Source organism: Larimichthys crocea, unplaced genomic scaffold, assembly GCF_000972845.2.
Source record: "Larimichthys crocea isolate SSNF unplaced genomic scaffold, L_crocea_2.0 scaffold714, whole genome shotgun sequence".
Classification (NCBI taxonomy): domain Eukaryota; kingdom Metazoa; phylum Chordata; class Actinopteri; family Sciaenidae; genus Larimichthys; species Larimichthys crocea.
Genome location: NW_020859432.1, coordinates 56,802 through 70,135, shown reverse-complemented (window position 1 = coordinate 70,135; position 13,334 = coordinate 56,802). Strand labels below are relative to the sequence as shown.

At 40.6% G+C, this 13,334-nt stretch overlaps 1 protein-coding gene across 1 annotated transcript in view; it reads left to right on the top strand.

Annotated features, from left to right (window-relative positions):
• LOC104928232 (contactin-associated protein-like 5) overlaps positions 1–13,334 on the top strand; it is a gene marked incomplete at its 5' end in the record, with an annotated part of 70,068 nt that overhangs the window by 47,009 nt on the left and 9,725 nt on the right. Inside the window, 5 exons of the mRNA XM_027276931.1 lie at positions 1,256–1,474; positions 2,781–3,020; positions 7,666–7,893; positions 9,246–9,379; positions 11,533–11,620. Of these exons, the coding sequence (XP_027132732.1) occupies positions 1,256–1,474; positions 2,781–3,020; positions 7,666–7,893; positions 9,246–9,379; positions 11,533–11,620 (909 nt within the window). The remainder of the gene's footprint in view (positions 1–1,255; positions 1,475–2,780; positions 3,021–7,665; positions 7,894–9,245; positions 9,380–11,532; positions 11,621–13,334) is intronic.

The following is a 13,334-nucleotide window of genomic DNA, read 5'->3' as shown; positions in this document are numbered from 1 at the left end:
TGGATGACTAGTGTACCATCAGAGCTGCAAGGAACGGAGCACCCTACACAATCGCAACCCAGTGGTGCCACGCTGACTTTACAAAGTTTACATGAAGCACTCCATGATGGTGCTGCACAGATCTCTGGTAGATGTACTCCTCTTCAAGCATTTTAGGAAGTAGCAATACTTCTAATAGAGTTTGCTACAAGATTACTACGGACATGAAGGTTTTCCAGCAGTATACGCAAGATTTAGTGTGAACAACCCAGAGTGACAGACACTGTTTGAACACAGGAAGTGCCAATCTTTTTACACCATAACATAAATAGAGTGAGTATCTTAAGGACTGAGAGACACAATGTCCGGAAAGGGCTGATGAGTTGATCACAATCACTAGGGTCACCATCTTCGAGTTCACTAGAGAAGAACGGGGGATTCAGTCAGACTGACACACTAGTGTTGTTAACCTTGCAACTGAAACGCTCCTTGATTGCAGACAAACCGTATAATTCAATAACACTCTTGGCTGACCATGTAGCCTAGAGGAATATTTTTTTATGAGAGAGGAACCTAAGGTTCACGTGATTAACGGGCTCATAAAGAGGGTTGAGTCAGCAATCTTAGTATCTAGGATTTCATCCCATGATGAAACTCTTGTGCCTGGCTACAATTAGTAGGTGTATTGAATGAAGTGAGACACCAGGGGATGTCACAGATCCCAACACAGAGAGAGTCTGATGCAATACCTAAATGCTGATTGGTAGACCGACATGTGATGGAGTGAGATCAGTTTTAATTTGCCAGTGGAGTACGAAAGAACATTAATATTGAGCGATCTCCAGCCAAAATTGCACCCTTGATAATACAGGTTGATTTAGTTGTAGTTGTTTTGCCTTTTGCATGTCATGCTTTATGTTTTATCTGAGGAAGAAGGATCTGACTTTTTCTCAGGATGTTTGGAGCCATAATCTTTCACCACAGGTTTCTGCAGCATTACAGACTTTGTGAAATATTGACGAGTTGTCAGCCGTGCCTCCTCATAAATCCATTCAGGTCATCAAGCTCCCCCAGCAGCATTATATCACCATTGCATCAGCTGGGGATGATATAGCAGAACATTAAAAAAAACAAGCACAAGATGCAATCTTACCCAGCTGTCATGCCCCTGTTTGTGTGTGTGTGTGTGTGTGTGTGTGTGTGTGCGTGCGTGTGTGTGTGTGTGTGTGTGTGTGTGTGTGTGTGTGTGTGTGTGTGTTTGTCTGTGACCTCCCAGCTCCTTCTGTGGTGACTTTCTCCTTTGACGTGGGAAATGGCCCTGCGGTCCTGTCTGTGAAGTCCCACCTCCCTCTGAATGACAGGCAGTGGCACTATGTGAGAGCGGAGCGTAACGTAAAGGAGGCGTCGCTGCAGGTCGACCAGCTCCCCCTCCGCTTCCTGGAGGCTCCAGATGATGGACACCAACGCTTGCGCCTCAACAGCCAGCTGTTTGTAGGTATGACAGATACATCATCAGTCTGCTCCAAAACACACACACATCATTAAAGAAAAAATCTCTTGGTGATGCAGTAGGTAGGTGAGAAATGCATGTAAGTGTAGATTACTAGTTTCCTACAGTGCATGTAAGCATCTTCTCTGATTATCCTGTTTTTGTCCAAGTAACCTGATTACTTAGAGTTCCCATGAAAAAGGAAGCAGAATGCTGTCGACCCTCTTATGTTTACATGTTTCCTAAAAACCCCACTGTTAGGCACTGCAGGTAGCACTATGATCTAGTGTTAGTGTCTACATTCCAAGACCACCTGGGGCGAAACACAACCTCCAAAACCAGCGGGGGCCTGGTAAGGAATACAGTAGCCCACCAGGATGGTTTTCCTGCCGGCGCTGAATTAGTTAAGCTAAACACATAGTGGTTCGCTACTTAGCAATGTTTCCATCAGGAAAGTGTGTAGTGTAACATTATTCAACATTATTCAACATTATTGCTGTGCTCAAACCTGGTCCAGTCTGGTTGCTGAGTGCAGTTTTGTTGCCTGCTAGTGGCAGATTCAGTTAGTAGCGGTTAATAATTTAGTTAGCCTAAAGCTATCTGTCCATCAGAAAAAAAACATCAAATTGCTCATCACAGAGTTGAAGCTAACACATCAGAGGAAAGAGCAGCAAATATATTCTATATAAAATCTGATACAGTTTCACCAAAATCACTGAACAGAGTTAATTAAACAGAGTTAGTAAAATTGTACCTTTGTACAGAAATCAGTGAGGCCCAGCTATAGATGACTGTAGCAGCCCTCAGAATCACTCACAGACTGATCAAACAGGAAGCACTTGGCTCCGGCGGTCTCACATGTGAGAAAGTGTTTCATTGGATGTAAAATTAGTACATCCCCTTGACTACAGGATGTGTCATGAACAGCTTTTTATTATTAACCAGGAAATTACAAAATCCAAAACATCATCATCATCAAGAATTCCTTTTTGGACAGATACTGGTGTACAGATGACATAATGCAGACATATAATAAAATCACTTAAACATCAATTTTGACTTCATGAGGACTTATTTGTATGTGAAATCATATAGAATGTGAACCTGAATGAAATCAGGCATATCTGGCAAAAGAGACAAAAATAAGTCAATCTAAATCAGTGTGGAATAATTATGTTATCATACAGTAGTTACTTCAAGACTTTACATACAAACTCCACATTAGCCCATGACATTATATACTTAGACTCTTAGTAGAAAGTTGTGATAGAAGCTGTGTCATGCAGTAAACAGGATTTGATGGTTGTCCCAGGAGGAACAGTGTCCCATCAGAGAGGCTTCCTCGGCTGCATTAGCACTCTGACCATCAACGGTGTGACCTTTGACCTGGAGGGGAAAGCTAAGACGGTGCCAGGAGTGAGCTCCGGTTGTCCAGGTTACTGCAGCGGCTCCAGCAGCCTGTGCCACAACAGAGGGAGGTGTATCGAGAAAAGCAACGGCTACACCTGCGACTGCTCACAGTCAGCCTACGGAGGACCCACCTGTAAAGAAGGTGAGGCGATGCAACCAACTAATATAAATCAAATGAATCTTCAAATAAATCCATGACATGGATGAAATCTGATCCTGAAGAACACACTTTTACCTGCAAAAACTGTACAAGGCCCAAATATGAAGAAAGCTCCTGTTCAGATGGTTGTTAAGCTGAAAAATGACAGAAGAGACCACCAGGATCAATGCAGACACATTTTCCATAATCACTGGAAGACAGTTACAAAGGACCTTTAATGACATAGTAGTGACAGTTGTAAAAGTGGCATGTAGCCTTTTCTGTCAGTACTCTGCTTTAGAGTGGAGCAACGGTGACAACTTGTAAAAAAAACACTTGAACAATATGCATGATAAAGTGCAGCCCAAGTGTGATGTAGTTCCAGTTCACTCAGACATTCATCATGTTTGAGTTAAGTATTTAAATGCAGTTTCATATGAGTTAGTGCAAGATTTTCATCAATGACAACATGACAAACTAAGAGTCTACAGCCATGCCAGCTGCTCTGTGAGGTTATAGATAGGCCCAGCAGTGCTCTGAAATGCTATGCAATGCTAACATGCTAATCACTAACAGGTATTATCTGTGAAGATTCTCACCCTAGGTATTTTAGATATTAGCAAATATTATGTTTACAAAGTTCAACATCTTAGTTTATCCTGCTAATATTTTGCTTATTGGCACTAAACACAAGGAACAGATGAAGATGGTGGGAATTTCATTAGTATTAGCAGGTATGTGGTCATAAACTTGAGTATTGTAGAAATTGAAATTTTGACTTGATGACTGTACAAGATGAAAAATCAGGATCAAGGATCAGGTTTTTTTTTATTTAACTTTAATGTGTGTACCAAATTCAATTTTGATCCAGACCTGTACTCTTTCTAATACTATTGAGACCCAACAATTCCAACCATGAGTAAGGATTTCACAACAGTGGTAAGGAAAAACTTCCTTTGCAGAAACCTCGACCAGAACCTGACTCAAGGTAGGCGGCCATGTTTGTTGACCAGTTGGATTTAGAGAGGGACAGTGGAGATGGGGAGATGGTGATGCACAGCAACAACAACAATATTAATAATAATAATACAACAAAGAAAAGTGGTTTTCACTGTATCTTTATGTGTTCAAATCATCCTTAATGAAGGATTACTACTATTGGACTGTTGAAGTCAAGGAACCTTAGTTCCTAATGGTCTTTTTAATGACTTTGGGAAATTGGAACCTGTCCTGTCCTCTGGATGGCCTGCTTGCTTCACTCCTGAACAGTTTGTATGGTGACATAAATTAATACTTTGGGTGCCATTTGATTTGTTCGGGCCCTGGCCCCCTGCTCATTTAAGTAGCTCAGCAGTGCATCATCAGCACAGACCTGGCTTTAGCCTCACTCCCCTGCAGGACTGCGGCTTCAACATAATGGCACACTGATAGCCTGTGTATCAAACACGGCCAGTTAGTAGTGATTCCCCACAATCAGGTCCACAAAACATGTTTCTTTGCAATGATAATGCATCTTATTACTTAATGCATGAAACTCTGGATTTAATTATGGATCAGCCCCATTAAATGATAGACATTCATATAGGGCAGTATCAAGTGTATTGTTTTATTGCTGCTGCTGTCATTTGCGAACATACAGGCAAATTTTGCTTGTAAGCCTATAGCATATATCTTTAATTGCAGTCTGAAGATAAGTTCAATCGAGAAATTATGGAGGGTGGCCAATCTGCATCCTTTAATAAAAGGGCTGAGATCCTTTGAACAATTACCAGACAATCTCTACTCTATTTTTGTTAAAATGATGGAAGTTCAAGTAAACTGTCAATTAAAACAATTTGTGTTTGTTTCACAACACTCTATCATATACACATTCAGGTTTTAAAGAAGGGCACAGCATTGTTACAGCAACTATGCAAGTATTAAATGATATTGTCAATGCCCTGGACAAAAAGCAGCACTATGCTGCCTTATTTGTTGATCCGTCTAAAGCATTGGACTGTAGACCATGAGCTATTGCTAGATAGATTAAGTGAGATTGGAATAGGGGACACAAACATAAACTAGGTCGAGACTTATTTTATGGAACGCACACAGTGTGTTTTAAATCAGACTTTTTAGAGATTTCCAAGAGTGTCCTCCATGATTAAATTTTAGTTCCTATTTAATTTTTTTATATGGATCAGTTAGTTAATGCTAAGAAAACCAAATTCATAACTTTTCTGGGGTTCATTGACAATGCCCAGTCAACACATCTCTCTTCAATAAAAATAGAGACTTCATTTTCATCCTTAAGCAGCGTTCAGGGACAGGCAAACCGGATGCCAGCGGCATTTTTCAATTAATTTCAGTGGGGGTCGTGTGTTTCCACAGCGGCAGCCGTTGCCGCAAAAAGCGTTGCCAGCGTCCGGGAGAGAAGTTGAGTCAGATTCAACTTTTGAGAAAACGGAGCCCCACGTCACGCTCCAGCCGTCAATCAGACACTCAGATTGGTCAAACCTCCACAGACAGCCTGAAATGTCTCTGAAGCAGAGACTGTCCAGGTGGATTCGTGGACTAAACTATGATAATCTACCTGTGTGTGTGTTCTCACTTTGTTTATTTCATGTACAAGCTTCTAAACCTGAGTCTGACTCGCAATTTACGCCACAAAATAGTGACATGAAGAAGTTTAATTTGATTTGTGTCCAATGATTAGAGAGAGAGAGAGGGAGAGCACTTTGGTAAAGAGACATAGAGTAACAACACAGAGAGTGAGCGCCGGCCTTGATAAAGCTGTCATTAATCAGAGAAATAAAAAGTTATTTCCTGATTGTTTCACAGCAGTTACATTCAGCAGGTATAGACATGCCCACAGCAACCCACCTCGAGAAGGTTAGATATTGTCTGTAATTGGTTAAAACCTCGGGATTCAGAGTGGGCTTTTAAAGAAGAGGCTTAATTACTGTGGTACATATCCTGGTAAAAAATTAATTACATCCAGAAAGAATTGCTAACTCAAGGTGAAACTTCTTTAAGCAGCCTAGTTGGATTGGGGTCTAAGAGACAGGCTGGTGGCTTTTATGAAGAATTCACTGAATCGAATTTTTAGAAAGGTGTATGTTTTTACCAACAAAAAAAGGCAAAGAAAGGAAGGAAGATGCTGATGAAAATATTCCATGTTAAAAAAAAACAATGTTATGATTAAACAATGAGTGTTGCCTCTTGGCAAAAGAAGCTAGATTTCACCAGCATGAGCCTGCAGTCATTCTGAACTGCTTTTATTTTGAGTAGAAGTGCATTAATTTGATGCAAGACACTGAAGAAGCTGCAAATATCCTCAGGTCACAATCTCAATAAAGGTTAAATTAAAAGCATACTTTTGTACTACTAGCAGCTCGGTCAAAGAGAAGAGAGAGAAATAAATAATCATGAAGATGTTGATAAATAAGTTAAATAAAACATGAAAATAGAGGAAAAAGGTTACAGAGATGAAAATATGTTGATCTATGCACACACACATAATACAAATAATGGTGCCAACTGAGGTTTTGCAATTGGCTAATGGAGTCCACCCTCAATTTCTTTCTTTTCTCTCTCTGATTTTAGTTCTCATTTTTTTCTCTCATGGGTATGATGATTTTTAGAGGGACGTTGTTCCCATCTTCCCATCATCTCATATTGGCCTATGCAGTGTCCGTTCAGGCCTATTGCTTGGCTTCTTGTATTGCTACTTACAGCTTTCTTGAAAACCACTCAAAGACACAACTATACAGCATTGTTCTTCTTTGGTTCCTCAATAATAGTCCTTACAAGTATGAAGTCGGTTGAATGGCAGAGTTGTTGAGATAAACAATGGACAGACAGGCAGAGCGAGTTAAACTGTGCAGTGCCTGTTTAGGTCTGAACATGTGTTCATTCTCCTTGTTGGTGTTTACAGCACTGTTTGGGGGGCATGGCCATTTGAAGAGCCTGGCTCTTCAGAAAGCACGTCCATTTGGAGTTGGCTGATTGCTTTGCAAAAGCAAAGCAGTGCAGTCATTTATCTGATCGAATCCCTTGGGTCTTCATTCAATCAACTTCACACTTGGTGGGTGAATTGCTGAATGGTCTTTGAGATATGCTAAAGACAGTCATACATACATTCCATACAGTCAGATACCCGTAGATGATGCCACTAGAGTGCCACATATTGCTAAAATAGCACCATACAGTATTTGTCATGGTCACTCAAACAGACCCTGCCTATGGCATTTCAGCAATCTTTAAAGGCCAGCAATAGAAAAAAGTGTGGAATGTCAAATGTATGAAGAGTAACTCTTTCCTGGTCTGTACCAAATCTAGTTACTATTGCTCAAAGGTGGTACTGATCTAGACAAGGTGTGGCTTATATAGATAGCTTCATCTGAACCCACAGAATCCAGGATATTAAATGCCACAATCTCTATGAAACACCTGAAAATTAGATCTTGGATGCCTTAAATAAAAAAAAAAAGGCCCATCCCGAGGTGAGACTATGAGATTAGAGAAATCATCAGTATGTTTGTTCTGTCCAGCTCAACTTGTATTGTGCAAAGTAATCATGACTGCAACCTCTATGTGAGACTAGCACGATTTTAGAGTGTCGGCGTGATTCATAATTAGTTGGATCTCTTTCTCGTTATGTGTGCAGAGGTGTCGGTGTCCTTCGACAGAGAGTCCTCGGTGACCTTTACCTTCCAGGAGCCCTTCTCAGTGATGCAGAACAGAAGCTCCCAGGCCTCCAGTGTTCCCCGACAAAGCAGCAGCAGGGCCAGAGAGGACATGGCCTTCACCTTCATCACGTCCCAGAGCCCAGCCATGCTGCTGACTGTCAGCACCTTCAGCCAGCAGTACATTGCTGTCATCCTGGCTCACAACGGTATGCACACATCCGGCATTTTTCAGTACACAAAGACAAGCATGCATACTGCCATAAGTAAGGAATTGGAAATGGACAATTTGTCAAATCATTGGCAAGATTGTGACCTCAACCAGTGCAGTCTGTACCCATTCGTTCAATTACTGGTGTTGATTAATCTTTTTCACAAAAACAAACAAAACGAAGAGTCACATTGTCACAACCTGGCTCAAGGCTGGATAAATGAGGGGATATCACACATCATTTGTAACTAAATATAAGTCTACTTTACACAACTAAAAAGAGAAAATGAATACCTAAAAATACAATGGCCGGACTGCAGCTGGCTTAAATAATCTTGCAGTTAGACCTGTTGAACTGAACCTCAACTGATGAGATAAGTCCACCCATCAGGCTTGCTCAGACAGGGTTGTCAGACACATGCCTAAAGTGTTTGCACCATGAGCTCTGGAACTTGTGAATAATATTAATCCCAAACTGAGCCTTGTTCTTAATGTTTTATCATCTCCCACCCTCAGAGGCATCTGCAACCTCTGTCAGTTCAAAGCATCCATGTTGTTAATTCTGCATAACTTTAAGTCATAATATAATTTGAACAGGTGAGTTGTATAAAAAATTATCCTCAGTACAGTTGTCATGAACGAGGAAATTACCTATAGAGCTGTTTTTTGTACCAAGCTGTAACACATGTTTATTTCTGCTGAAGTTGGACAATTTAATACATGCACTTATGGAGATTGACTCACTTCTGGAGCCTGTCTCAAGCAGCTACTTGAGGAATTACAGTTTTTAGCACTTCTGCATCGGCTTCATTTCCCAGCACCAATGGATTGCCGATTGGTTACAATTCTAGTGCAGATTTCTTTGTCACTGATCAGTGGTCCAGTTTGTTTTCACTCAAACTTTTGGTAGCAAGTTAGCTCGATTGCAACCTAGAAAGGGGAAATAGCAAGACAAAGATGTGGGGAAAAAACAAACAAAAAAAACGGAAGACTAGAAAGCTATATAAGTACAGTCTATTTACCATAAGAGATTTTCATCAAACCTAATGGGATAAAACATGGAAACATGCACAATGGACTACTGCTTACCCAGTTTGGATGAAAAACAACGACTCCAATAACTCATGTATGATACGTCCTTAAATTTGAAGTCATACCAAAGCATTGGAACATAGGTTATCATCACTGTGTTGATTTAAAACATGTCTTTTTGGTAACTTAAAAAAAGTACTGGATTTAATTTAAAAATCAGTAAACTTGTCTCACGAGCAACATTCAACAACACAGACTTAAACCATCCTGAAACCCTCAGATGTGGATTTCAGGTTGCATTTTCATGTTTGTTTGTAGGAAGTCTGCAGCTTTGGTATCACCTGCAGACACACAGGATCCCGGATGTGTTCAGCCCCATCCTCAGCAGCCTGGCAGATGGACGGATTCACAGGATCAGAATCCACCGTGAGGGCAAAGACCTCTATGTGCAGGTGAGTAATGGACACATTCAGTCATCCACAAGGATCTGCTGTGAGCTCTCCTGTCTGCCATGAAGTGTTTTATAATGTAAAAATTCTGCACCAGGTGGATGGAAGCATTTTTATTTTTATTATTCAGTCATAAACGTCATGAAACAAAACACTGTACTGTTGCTGGAATATGGAAATCTCAAAATGGTTTACACTCTTATCAGACTTTATTTGTATAGCACTTTTCATGCAAATATGTAACACAAAGTGCTTCACACAATAAAACCCTGACACCCCCTATCCACTCTCCACCTCCACCCCAAAACCACCTCCACCCTATTATAAACAAGGCATTATGCAAACTGTGCAAGCTGAGGAAGTGCCATCTTAACATCTTGCAGCAAGGAAACACTGTAGGCAGGTTAAAAAACACACAGAAGTAAAATAAAATTGAATAAAAGAATAAAATAAAACCCATTCAAAAATGTGTGTGTGTGTGTATATATATATATATATATATATATATATTATTATAATATATATATATATATATATATATATATATATATATATAGTTTAGAAGTTTAGAAGTTTAGAAGGTTTTAAAGTCAGTGCTTAAAGTTTTAGTTTCTCTCTTTGCAGCTCAGGGCCACTAATTAAAACTTCCTTCCTCCTGGTTGAGCTGTAAAAAATTCTCTGCCATCCATAATTTTGTTTCTAAAATACAGTTAAAAAGGACATTGGCCCTGAGTCATCAGGAGACGCTGCAATGTAAAGCTGTGTATCATCAGCATAGCTATGGAAATGAATGCAGTGTCTCCTGGTGGCGTCCCCAAGCAGCAGCATGTAGAGGCTAAAAAGAGTAGGTCCTTAAAAACAGTTCCAGTGATGCCAATCAAATGGAGTCTACCTAAAACAACTGAATGATGAACTTATTCTCTGCACCAAGAATTTAGTACAGCGTTTGATCAGCATTGCTACTCTCTATTCTACATCAAGTTGCAACCTCCGTGGCTGTGAAGTGAAGCCAATGCAGAATTGCCAAAAACTGCAGTTCCTCGAACATCCACTTGAGGCTGGCTACAGAATGAGTCTGTCTCCATAAGTCCCCATGTTGAAATGTCCAATTTCACAGCAGAAATCAACATGTTTACAGCCTGGTACAAAAAACTGTTTTGGTCTCTGTAGCTAATTTCCCCATTCATGACAACTGTACTGAGGCTGAATTTATATAGAACTCACCTGTTTAAATGATATTAAGACTTAAAGTTATCACAGATGGCTTGTTTGTGTAACCCATTCGTCATTCAGCCCACCTCTGATCCACATCTTCAATTTTTGAATTAGCCAGAAGGGAGCAGCTGCAGGACTGCCAACATGGCAGCGGCCAGAGCCACCACACTGAGCTTCACAGTGACTTAAAACATCTATGTTTTATACCGTCTATGTTTCACACCTCTCTTCTCATTGTGGTGCACGCCATGTCACCAATATACTAAACCGGCACAATCAAGGAAGTAACCTCAGTGCACCACAGGGAGATGCCAGTTTGCTGCATTCTGTGGCATGCACCACCACCGGCATGCAACCCTACAAGTCTCTGATTATCTTTTTCTTTAGTTAATGCAATGTGCTTCGATGCCATTCCAAAATTTGTAACAAATCCCAACTTGTATTTGGGTCATTGCTTATTACAGGGTCTGTTTTTAGTCATCCAGTTATGAGAAAAGCACCCCTGTCACGAAAAAAATAAAACAAGGAAGTACAATTTATAACTAAGCTATTATAACTGCTTGCTGAAAAAAGGCTTACGCTGTCTACAATTTATCACAAAAACATATCCATGAACTAAATCTTAGGAGCAATGTGATGTAAGATGTAAAAACACAGACCTTCTTCCTTCTTCAAGAGCTAATAGAAAAGAATTAAAGACATGTTGGTCCTATGCATCACAAGTGTTCAACTCAGCATTAGATTTTCTGATCTGTATCTAGCCAAGCATCTGAGTCAGCATGTCACTTGAAGGTCTGAAGCACTTAAAAGCTAATTGTGGGCTGATAGCGGTTTGTGTGAAGCAGTCCAGAACACAATCTCTGATGTATCGAAATGTGATGCTGTCTTGGTTTAGATTTCTTGTAACCGGCTTTTTCTTTGATTACTTTCCACTCCACCAGATCGACCAGGACATCCACAGAAAGTACACGCTGTCATCTGATGCAGAGCTGATCTTAATCAGATCCTTGACATTGGGCAAAGTCATCAGTAAGTCCTCTCATCATGTTAAACTTTCCCAGAGAAAAGGTCGAATCAACAGAATGCATCAATTCCTACAATCATTACCACCCCATTCTTCACTTCACACTTTAATGGGAGTGAAATCACTGTTGTGTGCACAAAGATGCAGGCCAACGTGGAGGGAAGTAAAGCCTGTAAACATACATGCATGAATTAACAATGCATGAAAGGCTTTTTCCATCCATCCATTTCAGCCATGCATTGACATGCCAAGCTATTTCACTTTCACTGCCATACTCAGAGTAACTACGCTGACTTGCAATTTCTTGGCCTTTTCCATCATAGGAGAGTTATTCATGCCAAGCCACAGTGTGAATTTCCTCAAAAAAAAAAATGTTTTTCTGGCACTGTGCAAGTGGTTTTTCCACTGGAATTACCTTGATGGTGTGTTTGATCCTGTTTTCTCACAGCTCACCTACCCTGCAACATTTCAAGTCAATCCACTGACCACATAGTGCAGGATATATCCACATCTGGTTGATTAGACTTGTTTTTAATGAATAGCACTGCTAATGATTATCTACTCACTTGCAAACAAATTGCATAGAAGCTAACACAGCTAAAATATGGGTAAAAACATTCATTGATGAAAATCAGTGAGGCTTCCTTGGGACACAGAGAAATAGTTAAACAAAGGGTAGTAATGGTGTCAATCTTGAGAATGTGCTGTGGATAATTACAAAAAGACAGATTTTCCAAGTTTAGAATGAACACATTATTAAAGAAAACGGTAGCAGAGTCGAGTGAAAACACAGACCGCAGACTGAATCTCATTTAAACAGATTATTGATTCACAAAGGGAATGTGCAGTGCAGAAGGTGGAGTGGGGGGGCAGTGGTAGGGTGTCAGTCATGGTGCAGGGCTGGTAATGACAGAAATCCCAGAGTGCAGACATGAGACAAACAGAGCTGGATGTGGCAGGAGGACGACAGACAGGGTTTTCCTGAAGCACGGGGATTTTCGTCGAAAAGTCAAAAAATCCCAACACATCTGGAAGGTTCAGTCTGAGTTTCTTTCAGCTGAGGTTGATTGGTTGATGAAGGACAGGTGGTAAGGTAATCAGGCAGGTGAGAGGGAACAGGAGTCCAGCAATAAACACACACACACACACAGACAAACAGAATTGCATTCTGTATAACCAAGGACCCGTCCACACGAGTATGTTTTTGTTGAATCCACACAAATACTTTATCGTTTCAGTCTTGCGTCCAGTCGAATCTGGCTTTTTCAAGGTGTGAAACCGGTATTTTTTGAGAATGGGTCCCAGGGTGGGAAAATCCTAAAATGCTGTATAGCCCGGAGTCGTCTGTACAGCGAATGCGAATTTCTTCAGAAACAATGACGTATCATCCCCGCCTCTCTAACCTTTAACCTCAGCCACTGCCGTTGCTAGACATACCATAATAACAATGGCGGACTACAGGCTTGTGCTCGTACTACAGAAACTCCTCAGTCTATTACGGCTGCTACAACGAAACCTTCTGCTTCTATATTACTGTGAGGAGCAACAAAAGAACATGTGTAAACTGCACGTGATCTTTATACACATGCTCCATGGCTTCTCTTCCGCACTACAGCGTTTTGGGTCGTTTCCAGTGAATCTGTGTGGACACAGATATTTCTGGAAATGACGCCGTGTTTACGGAAATTTTTTTCAAAACGACAGCGTATTTGGTGAGGC